At 32.8% G+C, this 20,437-nt stretch overlaps 1 protein-coding gene across 3 annotated transcripts in view; it reads right to left on the minus strand.

Moving 5' to 3' along the window:
* The window catches only part of LOC140052357 (cytokine receptor-like), a 36,573-nt gene that overhangs the window by 15,115 nt on the left and 1,021 nt on the right, over nt 1-20,437 (minus strand). The window contains exon 1 of one of the 3 annotated variants that reach the window (XM_072097894.1): nt 20,029-20,104. The exons of 1 other annotated variant lie outside the window; for it this stretch is intronic. Coding sequence is in view for 1 of the 2 variants with exons in the window: in XM_072097893.1 (XP_071953994.1) it covers nt 18,432-18,445 (14 nt within the window). In the remaining variant the exon portion in view is untranslated. Of the gene's footprint in view, nt 1-18,431; nt 20,105-20,437 lie in introns of those variants that run through there. One more of the 3 variants, XM_072097893.1, reaches the window with a different exon arrangement.

Below are 20,437 nucleotides of genomic sequence, written 5' to 3' on the forward strand. Positions count from 1 at the left end.
AGGGCCCTGGGCCTTGCAATAGGAAGGGCCCTGGGCCTAATAGGGAGGGCCCTGGGCCTAAAATGGCAAATAGGTAGGGCCCTGGGCCTTGCAATAGGGAGGGCCCTGGGCCTAATAGGGAGGGCCCTGGGCCTAATAGGGAGGGCCCTGGGCCTAATAGGGAGGGCCCTGGGCCTATAATGGCAAATTTTAGGTCCCAAACTGATATTTAGTGTCCTATCTTTTGCATTACAAATTGCAAAAAATTGGGGGGAGGGGAGAGGCCAGCTGGGCCCCCTTTGAATCCATCTATGTGTAAATATGAAACTAAGGCTATCACTGACACTCAGAAAAACTCTGTCATAGAACATGATTGATGGCATGTATATAATATACATTTTTTATTTATTTTCCTTTTATGGTAATCTTTCTCTCTTTTTATTGTGTGTATCGTTCCCAATATTTTTGGCTTAACACACAGACAAACTTTGAATCATGATGTTCCACTAAATATGGTATGGACGTCATCAATCATCGTGCCCTCTCTAATGTATTAATTTATGTCATTTAGAAATGTTCATGAATTATTCAGGGTTTTTGTCACAACATCTTGGTGGAAAAAACATAATGGTATTGTGGTGTATTGAATCTCAATATGTATAACAGAGATCAATATGGTGTTGATGTCATTATACAGTCATATTCTGAATAATATGGGAGTTTTCGCAGAAACACGTAAACGTTAACTTTAACGGATGACGTCAACATTCTACTCATTTCATAACAACATAATTTAGCAAAGAGTTGAGTTAATGTACTTGTTCGTTTCGATTTTGCACTTTAACGCGAGTGTTGAACAAAATGCATGTGTCGCGCACGCAACATACACTGCTCCGCTTATTTTTTAAAAAATGGAATACCTTGGGCCTAGAGACTAGGCTCAGCTAGGCATGTTTATCATGAATATTGGGTGATAAATAGCATATTGCGATGAACAATTCTTATTCTTAAAAACATAACTCCTGCGAAAAATCCCTATTATAATTTTTAACAACTTATCTTGATCTCTATCAAAAGCATAAAGCAAAAAAAAAACAAAAATAATAAACTAAATCTGCTATTTATGTCACTCAACAAAATTATTCAATTATCCTCAAATGTTTCTAAACTCTCAATGGGCTGAATTTTCACATCACTTTTAAGATGTTTAAATTGTTTGTCGCATGGTTTTTCCTTTTCTCGTCACACTAAACAAATTCATATGAAAGAATGGATTTTAAGTTCTGTCTACACTATCAAACTTGATGTGAAAACAAAATGTGATGTGCCATATATGGACATGATGATGATTGTTCTATCTCCATCACAACAAAATCTCTACAGAAATAAATAAGAAGAATAAAAATAAAGATATTTTTCCCCCAATTTTTGTTCTTTTTTTTTTTCGGGACGATCTTGGCACCATTGCTAATCTACAATAGTGATAAAAAGACTCAAATTCAAGGTTTCCAGGTAATGCAATAATTATCAGTATTGCTTCTTTAATATATTATTACAAGATTGTTTATTCCTAATCAAAGATCGCTGGTAATTAATATCTAGTAGCATCATATTAGAAGGATCTTAATAATGTAGCAATAAGCATTTGGCATTAATGTCATTAATCTTTTGTTGAAGATTTCCTCGAAAGTCAAACCGTATTTGTGCGGTCACATTTTTATCACTCCAACAAGACATATTGATTACACTTGGTTAAAAATTAACAACATGTATTTATACCAAGTAGTACTTTATATATTTTTCAAATAATTAAATCTATGAGACATGTTGAAGAAAGATACACAAACAACTTAGAGGAGGACATTAAGAAACAGAGATTATTAAAGATGAATTTTATGGTTTGGACTAAATTGATGTCTGGCGATTTATAGTACGATACATGATAAAACAAATATTTAATAAACTTCGGTGAAAAGCATTCAACTCTCTAATTTCTTGATCTTAATGGCTTGATACCAATAAGATGAATATATATTATTATCTAAAACAAACAATGAATGTTTCATGGAATGGTACAAATAATGTCAATCAGTGAATGATAAAAAGTTATATAATAAATATAATCTTTTATCATTCACCTCAACATGGCATTATTTGTACCATTCCACTCATAAACATTAATTATTTGAATAATATAACAGAAGAGTGTGTACTATTGCATGCATGAGTATAAAAAAATGATATATTTCTTAGTAGTTAGTTAGTCTTGTCAGTATTTTGAGAATAATCAAACAAGCTTTTAACAAGAAAAGAAATAAAAACCATTTATTTTGGCATTAATTTTCAATAACTGTATTACAAAATAAATAAAAAGGTAATTTCAATTCATATTTTCCTTTTAGATTAATTAAATGAAGGAGAATGAATCTCTAAACTATTTATAATGACAGAATATGCATATCTATCCTTTTCATATTTATGCATTAGGTGTAGGCTTTCAGAATAATCTTTTATTTTAAGGATAACAAATTAAAATCATGTTTATTGTACATAGCTACAAAAAGAAATGTTATTGGATACAGTATGCTACATTTCAGTGATTACATTTCTGGAATACATACTGTACATGTCATTTTATGTAATGATGTTATAACATAAGGAAATGACAAACATATTGACAGCAGATTTCCAAAGAAAGGCTTCCTAGTATTGTATTAAAACACACCTAAGTGGCAGACTTCTTTATTTATGTTGTCTTGGTCAATTTTTTCAGTTTATTAAGCCTTTTTTCTGGTTTATCTAACAATAACACTTTTGTTAAACAGTGAATAGGGAGACTATTTGTATTTTGCGATATATAAATTTAAAACCATTAAGTAGATTTTTGTCATTGATTGTGATTGTCACATGATATTAAATAACTGCACTAGCACTTTTCGACGTTATATACAGAATTGAGTACAGAAATTTTGTAGTGGAAATCCAACAACGCTGCCAAATGATGTCTTGGATTTGGCATGTGAACGATAAATTCAAAATGGCACTACTAGAATTTTTATAGAGCTAATTTAGACCAAAAAAACAAAACATCCTAGTTTTGTATGGTTTTGATTAATCAATGAGAACAACTAAACAAGATGTGTAATCATAGGCCTATCGCTAATCTGCTTTTCTAGCCTACTTTAAGCCTCAGGAATATGTAGGTGTGTTAAAACAAATAATGTACGTTTTATATTTGTGCAATGGAACAAATAATTGTAGAAAGAAGAAAATTTATTATATTTTCACTTGGTGTGCCGAGCGAAAATATAACCTTTCATTTTTAATGATGAATTATTTGTACCATTGCACGGATAAACATTAATTATTTGTATAGTATACAGACATATCTCTATAATATACCGTTTTTCAGCTCTGTAATGTTAAAAATGTCTAATTAAATTTTTATTAACGGCCTAGGTGTTGTCGGGTGTCATCTGGACCTAAAAAACTGTTGAGATGGTTAGCGAGTTCCATCGCAAAGTTTAAGAACAATACATGAAACAAATAGGAGATGTGTGTTTTTTTCTCTCTGATGTGGGTAATAGACAAACAATGTTAATGATCTCCTAGAAAAATATGGTATTTCCATTTATGTCCTCATTTCACAATATTGTTGTTGGTGTACAGTACATACTGTACACGTCCGTAACATCCACACAAATCATTAATTTAAATAATAAGTCCCTAATGACTTAAAATGGCCTTGACTAGAGGATCCTCTAAACATATTGTATAGTGAAAGTTAATATTATTTCTTTATTATCATTTTGTGAATTATTAATATTATATTAACTTTATTTAATTAATGAAGAGCAATCGTAGCTGTATCTTTATAATCAGTAATGGTTCGCTGGTAAAAAATTTACTTTATTAAATAAATGTTTATATTAACGGCCTAGGTCTTGAGGAAGAGCCAAAGTCAAATAATCTTCAACAGTATAAAAAATAGGCTTTTATGTATTTACTTACATCTATATGTAAATTTACGTAAGGGCAAAATTCGGTAAATCGCGCCTTACTTCTAGAATTTTTACTCGATGGTATATAAAGTTGGTTCATACTTTCGGTACTGACACCTGATGTAACCCTGTTTACTAATTAAATTAAGTTAGATAATTAGTTATTGATGATTAAAACGAATTTAGGTTCAACAATTTGCCCCAAATAGGGGTTTTCCGATCGTGGTATACACTGTCTAATGGATGTCCGTCTTGAAAAATACCCGTCACAAAAATGCGAGGAGGCTTCGCATTTTCCTATCTCCTCCTACGATAATTGTTTTTAATAGCTGAAAACCGGTTGAACAGCTAGAGTACACCATCATAATGTTGAAGACAGGCCGATTTTCTTAAAAAAATACTATTTTGATAGATTTAATATACGATTAAAAATTGTATTGATTTGCGATGAATGGAACATCCCAATCTCTCAGTCTGCCAGAGTTTGGTTTAACACAAGTAGGTAAATTTATGAGCCCTTGGTTTAACACATATGGTAGGTAAATATATGGGCCCTTTGAGAATAAACTTGCAATACTTACTGTAAATACCTATTAATTATTTTTTTTATTTTTATTTTTATTTTTTATGTGTTACATAAAAAACACAAATTGGGTTTCTTTAAATGAGTCTAAATCAAAAATTTGGACTCATTTTGTGATAAGTTTCTCCTTCGGAAGTAATTCCCAGGGTGCTAATTTTAGTTGACTACATAAATCATCGTGTCTATTTATTCGTTTCTGTAAACGACTAACAACAATTTATTATAGTCCTGCGGTACGTACATTTAAAATCGCCATTTGCTACGCTGAAATTACTGTGTATTCGAGAACCATCTGTGCGCACGACCTAGAACGAGCGAAGCGAGCGTACCATCTAGTTTTATAAATTAACATATTTTCTATGTATATTTCAATTTATTTACATTTTTATAAATATGGTTTTGTTTTTAATTTCTTTAATTTGAAAGCACAGACCATTAACATACATTTCCTACAACACTAAATAATTAATTGAACGATTTCGCTTTTCCACAGTATATAACTAAAGAACATGAATACTAGATTTAACCATATAAGTAATTTCTCTATGATTTAACTAGGTTCATGAAAACCAGATGCATAAACATTGAAACTCATCAACTGTTCAAATATCAGTCTCAATTAAAATGTTTAATATATTTGGTCAAGAAACTAATTAGGCCAAGATAAAACAAAAAGAAGCTTCTCATCCTTATGCGTATCACTGAGACACCTTCTCAAAAAAGTTAAATTGCACGGCACCCTGCACGGCGCCCTGCACGGCGTTCTACATGGCAAGTACATGCCGTGCAGGTGCAGACAAAACCAGTAGATTTGAACCGCCCTTTTCATTAATTAATTTATTAATTAGGTTAGGCCGTTTTAAAAAATATAAATATCAAATATTTGGTTTTTTTTATGGATTTTGTACACTAAAAAACAATCCAGATTTCAAGTTTTTGAAAATGACTGGTCTGTACCAAGGCCCAGAAAGAGGTAGGACAAATGAAAATGTTAGGGCCGTACTCACTTGAGTAGTTACTGGTGTTGCATCAGTAGATCTTAAATCTTTCTTTCGCTATTTTAAAAGTTACATATTAAAAGGGGAACCCCAGGACTGTGTTGCCTTATTTATTTATTTATTTATTCTTTCTTTTGACTGGATTGGATTTTCAGTAACGCAGTACTGCTTTCCAAAATGGTCCAGTTATACAACGTTTAAAAGTAAATAAAAATTATAACATAAATACACAGTAGGCCTAATTTAAAAGATATATACAGAACAGTTAAAAACAAATAAAATATAAAAAATTAAATATAAAAAAATGTAGGATCACTTGGATGACATAAGAGTTGCTATATTTTTGAGTTTATAAATATGTTTCCCAGTTACTTTTGTTCTAGTTTCAGTTGGTAAAATATTCCATTCTTTTGTTGCTCTATTTGAAGGTTCTTTTACCTTGAGCATTTTTCCAATTTGGTGTAATTAATGTTTACAACTTTGGCTACGGGTGCATTTGGGGTGGAGGGAGTCATTAAACTTAAACATTGAGGATAAATATGATGGTGAATGGCCATTAATGCCATACATTGGACGGTAGACCACTATCTCCAATTCTCTGAGGGTCCTAAATGATCAGCAAGTGCAGGATGGATCACCCTCATTAAATATGGTTCAAATAAAATAAATAAAATAAAATAAAGCAATTTGAGGTTCCTACCTTAATTTTCTCACAAGCCCCAACCACAGTGGATAGTGAGGTAATAATAAGGCATGGCTCGATTTATGAGTAGAATCAAATGTTCTTATTTAGTCAATTCTGGCTATTAAGATATCCATCAATAGAATAGATAGATAGATACAAGGTATGAATTGATTTACAAGTAAGTTAAAATGCTTTTAGTCAATTCTGGCTAAAGACATCCATTATCAAGAGATGGAATGACATTTTAGGTGTTGGATATGAACCAAATTGCATAACCTCTAACAACAAAATTAAAAAGATGGAAAAATAGAGAGAATGGTAAGAAGAAGGAAAAAAAAGGGGGAGGGGGACTGGGATCTCCCAATTTATTTACTTATTTATGGAGTGAGTGAGTGGCCGAGCGGTTAAGACAGTGGAACCGTAATCACGTAGCCATAAAATCGGCAGGGGTTCGAGGCTCACTCACTCCATGGTTCTGGTGGTAGAACGAGTCTTCTCGGATAAGGACTATAAACCGTAGGTCCAGTGTACACAACTTGCTCGTGTGCACTTTAAAGAACCTAGTACATCTTTCGAGACGAGTAGGGGGTTTCCCCGGTGTATTAGTACATCACAGCCACTGATCACCAACTGGGCCCTCTGGGAGATCAGTCTTTGACTGAAGAGGTCACCCAGTATAAAGATAAAACAAACAAACAAATTTTAAAAATGAATATCTTTAATAGTTAAGTGGATTATGAATAAAACTGAACAATATTTAGCTGAACAATTTAAATAATTGTACTTAGCCAAACATACTCATTAAAAAATGTTGACCAACCTTAGAAATTTCATAGATGAATAAAAGAGAAATGAAGAAACTTCAGAAGATCTTGTATACTACAAGCTGAACAATTTTACTAGGATGAGAATTATCTGCAGGTATGTATACTTTATAGAGAAACAGAACAGCCAATAAGAAGTGATGCTTGTACATATTTAATTATCCTATCAGATAAACGATAACGCATATTTGATTCAAACTATTGGTCACTATAGTCACATGGTATATTTATATATATATATATATATTCATGGAATAAGACTAGAGCGTGTACTGTGTTCTGGCTGCCGGGCTTGCAAGTACTTGATTTTAAAAATGACAGTAATGAATGGTAGTAGGTGGTTTTGATGGTGATGGTTCGTGCCAGTGTATGAAGGTTTCTTATATAAGTGGGAGGAAAATACAGATGGGAAAAAAATGTGGGCAAATAACATGAGGAAATGACTTATGGACAAATAGCCTAATATAAAATTACCAAAGCTTTTTTTATAAGAAAAAATCAATGTACATGATAAATTGGTTTAGTATTGTGTCGGCCTACACAAATAGTCAGGGGATGAGTTGAAAAATAGAAAATATACCATCTCGCTGTCCCTTCTCACTAAAAAAAGAAAAATGTAACAAATGCATTCAACATTAATTATTTGTTTTATAAACTTTTATTCAATTAATCTGATTCTTCCATCATGAATCAATGTCAAAAGACCACGAGATGGCGGAGCTATTAAAAACGTGCAATAGGAGCATTTATAGAAATGTTACTAATGTGTACTACAAATTTATATGGCAATCAAATGGTAGGATATAAAAAAGTTGATTACTACAAATAGAAGAAAAAATGCCAAGACCCATGTATCAATTAATTTATAATTAATAATAATACATAATTAGTATCAGAATTTTTCTTTTTTTTTTTTTTGTTTTTTACTATTATATTCCAAATACAAGAAAATTAAAAGTGCAAACAAATAAATTTCTTAGTTATCATCAAAAGAACATGTAACATTCAATTGAGATCCAGGATTAGGTAGGAAATTAGGAGAGGGAAAGGGGGATTAGGAGAGGGGAAGGGATTAGGAAAGGAAAAGGGGATGAATTAGGAAAAGTAAGGGGATTAGGAATGGGAAGATTAGTGGAAGGGTTAGGAGAGGGGAAGGGATTAGGGAAAGGGATTAGGGGAGGGATTAGGAGAGGGGAAGGGGATTAGGAGAGGAAAGGGGGATTATGAGAGGGAAAGGGGATTAGGAGAGGGAAAGGGGATTAGGAAAGGGAAAGGGGATAGAGGTATTGATCTACCCACCCTACACTTGTTTTTAATACTGTGCCTCTGGAATATATAATTATTATCTATCAAACGTCTTGTATAAATATACAAACTGCTTAATTTTTAAATTACTGAATGAAAAAGCTTATATGTGGGTGTTACTTGATTAAAAAGCAGACTTGGAACAGAGAATGATGTGTATGATTAAATGATTGAGGATCCATTAATCTGAGAGTGATTACAGGATGTCATAGTCGTGATTACAAAAGACAACTTGGCTTTAATCAAAAGACGAAACTTACGCAAGTTCAACTATTGATTAATTAACGTATGATTTCATGTATAAATCAAGAATGTTAATTTAATTTCTCGGAATCGCTTAAACTATTGTAGGTCATATTTAAATAATGGACGAAAAAATTAAACATTTAGTTATAATAATAACAGTACTGAAAGAAATGAATGGTTTGTTTTTCACACACGTCACGTACGCTGTTGGTTGTGGTTGAAACCAAATATTATCTGGTGTCATTGTCTTAGCTCTGTTCTCACAGGCAATTTCTGCTACTGTACTGCGTTGGCCGTTCTTTCTCGTTATTGTATATTTTTCTGTAGAAATGGCGGTGAAATTAAATTGTTTAAATTATAGTCTGTATAATCTTTCTGTCATACAGCATGAGCCGTTCTGACAGAAAATCGTACTGCCATGGTAATAGTATCACTGTATACTGCCAATATTAGTCGTTCTGGATGTCCGGGTTCGGGGGAGTTCACAAAATTTAATTACCTCTCGATTGTTTCCAATAAATTATAACTAAAATATATGGTAATCAAGGAAGATGATTTCTTAGTACAACAGTACAATTCTAATTAATTATCAATAAAAGAACGTGGTTAATTTCTTGTGAAGAATAAAATGCAAAAACACAAAATCCCACTCGAATAATCCAACACTAATATCATTTTAAATCAAATTTGCTACTGACTTTATCTATAATTAATTGGAATATACTCTACTATTAAAAAGATGAGACATCTCCCTAATAATTACTTTAACATGAGTGAGTCATATGGCCGAGCGGTTAAGGCAGGGGCGCCGTTTACCGTACCTAAAGAACCAACAACAACATCGGCAAGGGTTTGAGGCCGACTCGCTCCTTCTGGTGGTGGAACAAGTCTTCTCGGATAAGGACTATAAACCGTAGGTCCAGTGTACACAGTTATAACCTGTGTGTACTTTAAAGAAACCCAGTTCATTATTCGAAAAAGAGTAGGAGGTTACCCCGGTGAACTGGTTCACACAATAGCCCCTGTATCAGGGGGATTACCACCTATCTGATAGGACAGTGATTAATTCACTATTGGTAATCCTTGGCCACATTGCCTAAAGACATAAAAAAAAAAAAAAAAAAAAAAAAAAAAAAACAGCAAACACTGGCCTTTACACTAAAATTTATTCTCACAGATTTCCTAATCTATATATCAGGGGTGGGAGAGAGGGCAGGTGGTAGGGGAAATTAACTTTATTTATTTCAGAACGTAGAGTGTGTTTAATACACAGAGGTAAAACAAAGCAATACAAAATCAACTAATGACTTGTATATTTCAATGTACAATAGAACCTTGTTTACCAACTAAAACAATGACCTACTGTCCTTATTTCCTATTATTTAGTCAATTACTACATCATAAAAGAAATAAAATTATAACAATATTACATTGTTGTGGTTTTGTGGGAGAAGGAAGTTTTATGTTTTTTTTCTAATAAGACTTTAGGAGTGGAATCTTTATTTCCTGATCTTCTTTATACAGGCTTGCTTTATTTAGAGCTAAAACGGTGCTTGCCAACATTTTTGCTATGTAATCAGTGTTTTTGTTGCATAGATTATATAATACTTCACAAGGTCACAGTAATTTAATGTTGTTTATGTTTCTATGAACACATTTTTATATTCTATAATTGTTCTTTATCAACATCTCCAAAGAATTCAGCAATTGTCATTCAAATACCTTGGTAGAGACATTCCCCAGGTTGGATGATAAATCCAATTTAAATGTGAAATTTCCAGATGAGTTGGAGGAACAGATACACATGTGGCACCTCTTTAAGACTCAATCAATGTGATAATAGTTAATATTGTAGGCCTACCGATATTTAAGTCACATTTAATTTTTTGTTTTGCTCCTACTACCCTCAAAGTCTTAAATGTAAAGTTGTAAAACCTTCATATTATGGCACCATCATTCTGTATTCACCTATTTTGGTTATTGTGAATTTCATATCATCTTATTGGTTCTTTACTTTTTTGTTAATTTATCCATTTATACTCTTCATATCCAGACTTTAAAATCAAGGTCTATAAACAATCGATTACTATGATCCAAATTGTTTTACCAGTCTTAATAGGGAGATTAGATGTAAATCCTGCTCTGTAAATTATTAACTAAACTCTAAAATGAATAATGGCATTGGTGTTACCACCAATACGTTGCCCATCAACACAGATGTAATTTGCTTTCTTTCTAGGTTTTGATGACTTATTAAGCCCCTTTTTCACCAAGTTCCGGCCTAACCATCACAGTTATGGTTTCCTGGTTACCACCTGGTGCCCTACTAAAAAATGGCCAAAATATCCACTTTTTAAAATTCTTGCCAAGTGACTTTACTCGCGCATGATTTTTCATTGGTTCATCAAATCTTTTTATATTGCAAAATTATACTGCAGGTTACATATTCCATTAAAACAATTTTCTGAATGAATATAATATTCATTTATACCGGAATATGATTTCCGCAATAATTATTGCGGAAATCATATTCCAGCATAAATATTGTAGTCCTGTTGCTGGTACAAATACATGACAAAGAGCTATAGAGTTACATTTAGGTGTCCACTTTTATAAAATAAAATAACAAAGTCCTTCTGGTTCTCTAAAGGCCAACTTAAAGTTATCCCAATACCTAAAAACTACGCCCGCTATCTCATTCAACTCGTCGTACGATACTCTTGGCTATAATAAAACTATATTATTATAGTTTAAAATTCTATACAAACATATTACATACCTACATACATACTAAATTGCCTTGGCGATCATTAAATTATAGTTAATTTAATCAATTTGGCCAAATTTATGAAATATCTTAATAGATTTGAATTTTTTTTTCTCTTTCCAATATGATGCATCACTCGGTATAATTGTGTGTCGCTGATGCAACGTGTAATTTCTGAATAAAGTGCATAATTGATTTATTTATGAACATTCAATCATGACTCATTATTTGAAGTTACGTTTTTTCATGACGAAAATGAGTACTTAATCCATCCATCAATCCAAACAGTTCAACAAAACACTAAGTAGGCTACTAGGTTTGTTGTTATTATTTCTTTAAAATTCTACAATTTAATTTTAAAACCAGACTGCCCATCATACTAGTTGGTCCTTTTTCTGATGATTGAAAGTTACAATGCTATTTAACAGGATCACTCTGTTGCAATTAAAGGAATATTTATTTGACATTGGAAGTAGCCCATGGTACATATGACTTAGGCCCTGTTCAAACCTATGGAATTATGCTTTTGTATTGCACTCCATAGGTCTGGACCAGGAACAGATTAGTGGAAGCCACCTCCTACAACAAGATTAGTGGAAGCCACCTCCTATGACAAGATTAGTGGAAGCAACCTCCTACGACAAGATTAGTGGAAGCCACCTCCTACGACAAGATTAGTGGAAGCCACCTCCTACGACAAGATTAGTGGAAGCCACCTCCTACGACAAGATTAGTGGAAGCCACCTCCTACGACAAGATTAGTGGAAGCCACCTCCTACGACAAGATTAGTGGAAGCCACCTCCTACGACAAGATTAGTGAATGACACTTATGATACGAAAGTCATGCATCCAAATTGTTAACTTTCAACCAATCAAATTTACTCCTGCATACTAGATGTTTGCCCAAATCAGTGACAGCACCTCAGTTTCAAACGAAAGCGTTATTATTGCTGTTATGACGCTAATTATAATATGACATTGCTTTTGATACGAAAGCACAACTCCATGGATCTGAACATACCCTTAATGTAGTGTTGTGGTGTTAGAGGGTTGAAGCCACTTATATCTGGTTATGGGAGCGATCACGAAACGTGGTAAAAAAAATTATAGCTACTGCATTATATTTTTTTAGATGCTTCATACTTAATTATCTCATAATAGTTCAAGATGTGATATGAAAATTAATCTAAATGATGAATAAGTGTATATCCTGTTGAAGTGGTAAGCTAATTGAAACCTGGACTGGCCCGTTTATGACAACCCTGGTTCAAATCAAAAAGTAACTTGCAGAGTGGATCGAGGTCAGTTGTTATTTTTAAAAAAACTCAAGACACACCTTAACTTGTTATTGTGCTAATAAATTACCACATTCTATGAACAAGCAAAAGATCGGGAATATCTATTAATAACTGTTGAATCTTTTGCATACACCCACTTTTTTTAAACGTCAAACCCCCTTAATCTACCCTATCCATCTGTGTTTCATACAGGCAGAAGTTTTTTGCTGATTGCTAGCACGCTACATGGGAGGAGGTGCTATTTATCATGAATTTTACAAGAGTACCATGTTCCGGTCATCTAGGGGTGTCATTTTAACTTAATTTAACTTAAAATGGTGTTGGGGGGGGGGGGGTGCTTGTGACTCAAATACCAAGTGTCCTAAATTCCCCCACCCCACATGGCCTATCCTGGGTTCAGCCTTGTAGAAGGACTTAAAACTAGAGATCTAATGTACACTATTTCTGCCTTGTATACACTTGAAAAAACCTAGTTGTTTCTTGACTATTGTTTAATTGATTGGTGAATATCACAGGTTACAAATGGGTCATGATTTTTATTACAATATTAAATCTTTATACTAATACCAAGAAAGATTTTACAAAAATATGTGGAACTTTATAGTACCTGTAAAAAAATATTTACAATGTCATGAACCCAAATGTTATTATTATCTAAATCCTGGTAAATCCGTCATAAAAATTGATATGAATTGTATAATTAATACTGTCAATGATCATATAAAAATTATAACAAAAGCTCTCAAATCGCAGACTGGTTAATAACAATATTTATACACTAGGTTTGATTCTATCTTCTAATATACTACTTTACTTTATGTATATACCGTATTGCTTTATCACATGACATCAACTCAATTGTAAAATGTTTTGAATTTTGTTTAGACCTATTACCTAATCTATACACAATACTAATCCACATTTTAAGTACAATATGCTCTTGTAAAAATATATGATCAATACAATACTATAATAGGCCTCGTTTTTGCTGCATATCATCAATATACAAAATACTATAATAATATATGGTATACAATTCAATGACCCCATTTCTGCTAAAACTATTTTGTGGGAGGACTATTACAATGTTTTCTTGTGTATGTTTTAAAAGCAGCAGAAATGGTGCAAGAAACATAGGTACAGTGTAAATATTGAAATACACCGTATAATATCCTAAATGATAAATATCAGTATATATATGGTATATTTTCACGCTGCTGCTCTAGCCCGCTACGTCACACGAGATGACTCATTCATTAGATGAAATCAAGCAGCTTTATAGTACTACACTTTGACATTTTTGTTAAAATGGAAACTCCACTATAATTTATTGGTACCACCTGTTGAATCCAAAAACGGCTGAGAAAAGAGTCTAACACAAATCCCAAAGCATTCTGGTATTTATGAGTCCCATGATATAATTCGCTGTCAGATAATCATTGAATTATTATCAAAACAGTCCATTGAAGTTTTTGTTTGTAATAGGATACTTGAAGTATCTAGGCGTGATGAAGTGACCCCCAGACTTGACCTTAGCAATAACAATAAGCGAGCAGCGTTTTTTGTAAGAAATATTCTTGTTTATGAGGTCTCTGCTGCCACAAAAAAAATACTGTTTATAAATCATAGCATATGTCCATACAGTATGTCCTACTTCTTAATGTTAGCTGAGAGTAATTAAGTTAGTTTATTGGTACTACTTGTAATAGGTTGTTTATTAACTTATTAAAACATTTTCCAGGATAGGACTGTTTGTTTTTTTTTTAATTCAAGATATTGAACTGAATTTAATAAGTGGCATCAATTTATAAATTAAAATGGCTATTTGAATTATATGTACAAATAGCTCATTTGATACACTACTGTATTGAATTCATACAGAAGTACACACACAAGCAGTATCCTTACCACTTGATTGGTTAATATGCATCACAGCGGCTGTTCAATATTAGTTCTACCTATCAGGAATGTGATAATTAATGGTTCTAATGCATGTTCAGCTTTTATGTAAAAAAATGTTCTCATGTACGAAAAATAAGAAAGAAATTGAGGCAGAGCCGAGTTAAAGATGTATTGTCCTCAAAATAATGATAGGTAATTTTGCAGTTTTAATCAAGTTATTCACTTCCGTAGAAAAGAAAAATCAACAAAAAATAATTATTACAATTATAAAAAGACAAAAGAAATGGTTAATTTTAACCAAAAGCCATTGTCTGTTAAGTTGAAATTTGTTTAGGAAAATAATTTTTGTTAAAATCCAGTTTTTTCTCAAAGTGAATACAAATATTTTGTTATCTTTAAATAGAGCACTTTTCTTTCAACCCATGAAATATTCTTACCATTCAAATTTACATTAATTGTTTGTATAGTGTTGGTGGTCAGAGGATAGATTTGTTCCTTGTTAAAGTAGTGTATAGTTTATACAAAGAAAAGGTGGAAAGAGATAGGAAGAAAGTCCTTGAACTTAGTATCTTGCATGTCACAATCATTTCCTTAATAACTTTTTTTTCACTGAAATTACTCATTAAAATTAAGAGCAAATGTAGTTAAATTATAAGAGCATTTATGGTAATAATATTAAATGTCAACTAATATAATTTTAATGATTAAAGTGCAAGACATTGTGAAAAGAAAAAATTTAATTATGAGCGAGAGAAAATATATAAGTAAGACTCAAAAGATGATAGCTTACACATCTGTGCTATTATTGAATCTCTGGGGAATGGTTCATCATGTATGTCATGTATCCTATTGTATTGGATAATACTTAATGTTAATTGTTGATATCATGTTGCTATCAGAATACACGGTTTACGATATTCAACATACATTAATTTTGTTCGATGTATTTTTGACTAAAATCAACTGAAGGACCAACATACAGCTACTTCACAGAAGTAAGATACCAACTTAACTTGGGCTAAAAATGAAGACAGGATCGTCGAAACAAGGGCACCTTGAGTGGATAGTTTTCAACAAACTGCACCCAGTGGTATTGTTAGTTTTCCTGGAAGTCAAGACATCATTGTCTGTCTTCTTTTTTTGTATAGATGTGTATGGATTTCCAAGGATCTGATGTCATACAGTACTACATTATAGATACGTCTCGCCTAGTTTCCCGACAACTAGCCCAGTTCCAATAAAAAAAACTGTTTACAGGCCTACTAAGTGGTACAAGTACTCAGACCTGACTATGATATTTCAAGTCATCCTCCCAATTTCCCGCTAAAAATACATTGCTCGAAACTAATGTTTTCTTCATTTTTTTCATCCAATTAAAACTATTTTAATATGTATTCTGCTTATATACTAAGTCTCATTTGAGGATTAGGGAGTGGAATTGAAAGAGTTGTGAGTTACAGCCCTGGCACTAGGTCAGGATTGAACTCTGAACCTTGGGATTGGAAGGCAAGCACATTAACCACCAAGCTATAGCACCACTACAATTTAAAGAGAAAAATATAAACATATTATTATTTCATTTTTTTGGTAAGGCAAGTTATTTTCAAGCTCATAAATTATACTGTACAAACACAAATTTAAAAACACAAAATGAATTAGAGTAAGAGTTGTTTTTTTTAACATTTTATACAGTTTATTTTTGCAGAATATCATTATGTAAAATCTGAAATAATCGTTGCAAAACAAACATCGCGGTTTCAATATTTTTATAGTGAAAATTTAAGAATTTTGAAGCTCAAGATTGTCGTCTCTAAATAAACATATTAAGTCTGTTGTGTAGTAATATTTTTTATTTTTAAACTTTTCGTTTCAATTTTTCACATAAATAATAGTGTATAATGTATTTGGTTAAAAACAGTAAATAGGTTTGATTTTTTAATGATTTGAAATTTAGTAATCAATCATTAATTGATAGGCCGCTGGATTTTTTTCTTAATTTTTATCCATTTGATGATATTTTTACTAATTTCCATAGTTTGTATCATAAGATACCAAGGCATCTTCCACAGATTCAGTGAAATAAAGTAGTTTGTTGAACTGAGAGTTGCAAGTTTGGTAGGCTACTTTATTTTTTTTATTTAAATAATTCGAAAAGTAATGACTTAAAGTAAGCAATTGAACATTGTGACTAAAAGCTTGGTTCCCACTGGGACATGACGCAAGAACATTAGCTAAATACAACGCGAGGATCATCCCAACATTCATGTATGATAATGACTTGCGCTGCATGTATGTCCTTGGAAACTAATGCATTATTGAAACATAAATTGATACATTGTGACTAAAGCTTGGTTATCACTATGGATGTTTCTCGTGCATAGCGCCGAATAAACCGTTTAGTTCAAAATAGGTTAAAAATATAGTTTTTATATCGACTGCATTTCTGCTCCTAAATAACCGTTTAAATGAGTGGATGGTCTTTGACGGAAAACGTTAGAAGTACCTAAAATTCAATTGGTACTGGTGGTCAATTCAAATGTTATTACAGTGCTTAAGGTCAGCAGCTGTCAATCAAATAACCATTGCGTTGCAGCTAAAAGTTGCACAGCAATACTGGTTAAATGGAGTTCTAACATCAATCACATCGATTGGGTGTTTTTTTTAACCGTAGGCTGCCATTTTTAAGCAGTTGTAATAACATGCTGGAAGTTTATTTTATCGCAAACAAAATAAGACGCAATCGATTTCAAACGCAGCAGAGGTGTAAAAGTGCCAGTAAATTAAACTCTACTAAGTAGGCCTAATTAGTCTTAGTAGGGAAGAGTATTAACTCTTTTCTGGTCTTAAGCTCTGTCTACACTATCAAACTAGTTTGACAAAAAAAGTGTGATGTGCCCAAATATAGAAGTGATATGACATCATCATGTACATATGTTATGCGCGATTTGAACGATTTGCGCAATTTGAAATTGCGCAAAAAAAATCCTTGCGCAATTTGAATTGAAACATGTGTTTCAAATTGCGCAAGCAACGTATTAAATTGCGCAAGTAATCTGCAAATTGCGCAAGGTTTTTCGACAGATTGTGAAATCATGCACACCCATATTTTTATAGTAATTTCTAAGAATGATTCAAAATTAAACATAAATATCGCATTTCCTTATTTTAGTAGTGCAAATATTGTTATAAGTTAGCATACCGTCGAAGAACCGACGAAGGAAAACGAAGCGGTGGTGTTCCACCAGGCGGGCGCGGCGCGGGCGGCCGGCTATACTACTCTAGCCTAGCTAGGGTCTGGACTACTGATACTGACTAGGTTACATGGCCTAGCTTAAACTAATATTAAAAACTTAAAAAGTGAGTATTAAACATTATCTTCATTGAAATGGTCTTATTTATATAATAAAATACTAAATTTTAAACTCCTCTGCCTAGGCCTAGCCTAGCCATGTATGGGAAAATTTACAGTTCGTTTTCAAATTGCGCAAAGGTGTCATATTGCGCAAGAACTATCTTGCGCAATTTACAAATTGTGCAGCGCAATTTAAAATTGCGCAAAGATTTTCTTGCGCAATTTGAAATTGCGCAAGTTGATTGCGCAATTTGAAATTGCGCAAAAAAATCCTTGCGCAATTTTAAATTGCGCAAGAATTCTTTGCGCAATTTCAAATTGCGCAAGGATTTTTTTGCGCAATTTCAAATTGCGCAAATCGTTCAAATCGCGCATAACACATATATAAATGGGTACTACATCACGTGTTTTTGTCACATAAAGTTTGATAGTGTAGACTTAGAGTATAGCGTTAGACTTATAAATAAGAAATAACTTTCTTTGAACTCACCGTACTGACGTCATGGTTATATATAAATTCTTGGTAGGCCAACTTAGGCCTACCTAAGAAAAAAGCAAAGCCTAGCTAGGCCGGTGCCTATGCGTGCTTTTCAAGTAAACAATCGAGCTGACACTTGAGTCCGTTAGTTATTGATTGAGTATTGACTTTTGACTTCCTGAACTGGTCTGGAAGAAAGCTTTGGATATAGCCTATCTAAGGCTAAATGACACAGGTGGTCAATTTTGGTATTTATACATTAAGATGGAAATCTGAAGTTCATAGTTTATACATAACACAAAACATCAAATGACAGACAGTATAGGCCTAACCTAGGCCTATCACCACCAACAAAAAATTGAGCGAAGAAGCTCGGAACGGAAAGAAGATCGAGAGAGGAAGTTTAGTTTCTCTAGAGGGCGCATGAGATTATACTATTATTTTACTCCGGTGCACCACATCCTGTGCACATTTGTGCCAAAAAAAATTACTGTGATCGTAAAATTCGCGAAATGAATCTCTTCTTCAAGTTTCAACAGTATCTACTAAAAGGTTTAAATTTCTTAGCAGGACCCGCTGACGTTGAAAGGATGTTATACGTGATATCTTATTATTTTTGCGCATGGGATTATTCCATTTTTGTTAATTGCATAACGAAAAGAAATAATACACCGTAAAATCTATTGGAAATCTACTAAAATGTATTGGTTGCTTTCCTTTAAAACGGAGGAACACTCTCGTAACAACTAATATATACAGATACAACAAGTTAATAATGGTTCACAATTACATAAACCGAAAATAAAGCCACACCGTATAAGACGATATTTCAAACGATCAACAAAAATGGACACTTTATAGATATTCTAGACTTACTAATGATATATCAGGAATAGTAACAAACGAAAATCACAAAATTGCGACACGATTGAGAAATGCATTATAAGAAGTAAAAATGACCACAATCACGCCAATCCTTTTTTTTCTGAATCTGTACAGAATTGTTTGACTTTGACACAGCAAAATTCTTGTCATTCAAATGAAAAAAAACAACTAAAAAACCAACGTTACAATTTCCATAAAGGTGTGCTTCTGAACGTGATAGTGATTTCTACCGTCGTCGTAACGAAGATGACGCCGGAAGAGACCGGGTCGGTTGGCATATTATGGGAGGGGTGGTGGAGAGAGATAGATGTTCAGACAGGTGTATCTTATTTATTTATTTTATTTTCAATCTTTCTACATAGCAAAAAAACAAACATATAAGTATAACAGGGGAGTAGCGGAAAAGCAAAAGTATAAAACTGTCATCTTGTGATGTGCTTGACCAGCCCCTGTCAACTTGATCGGATACAATAAAACCGACATTTAACAAATTTAGAAAAATACATAGAAAAATATGGTATAATAAAATGTTAACAAAAGTGTTATAAAAATGCAATTGCTATCTGAACAATCTGATTGTGTAAAAGTAAAAAATTCTGATTGTATAAAAGTTACAAATTCTGATTGTATAAAAGTTAAAAATTATGAATGTATAAAAGTTAAAAATTCTGATTGTATAAAAGTTAAATTCTGATTGTATAAAAGTTAAAAATTCTGATCTTACCGGTACTTTTCATAACAATCCTATACAATGAGTAACTAGCTATACACACTGCATTGCACTTTGAAAATGGAATAGTGTAAACAGTTTGCCGAGGTTGGTTATATTTATTGTATAAATCCAACATGTAAACAAAGCGCTAGAAAGTTTTTAGAAATCCTGCCAGACCGTATTAACCAAACCCATTATTCCCATTAAAACGCCCTGAGGCCCTACCAAGTTGAGTCACTAGTACGGTAATTAAAAGCTTACATATAATGTATAGCCCTGCATGGCTAATAGGGTTTTAGCACAATAGGGTTTATTTGACAATGGTGTAGGCCTAACACACACCAACGTGTGAGGGCCAATTCTCAATAGGACAGGCTATGACGTACTTCCGTATTTCTCCATTTCGAGTACACTAATCGAT

This window comes from Antedon mediterranea, chromosome 6, assembly GCF_964355755.1.
Source record: "Antedon mediterranea chromosome 6, ecAntMedi1.1, whole genome shotgun sequence".
In the NCBI taxonomy this organism is placed as follows: domain Eukaryota; kingdom Metazoa; phylum Echinodermata; class Crinoidea; order Comatulida; family Antedonidae; genus Antedon; species Antedon mediterranea.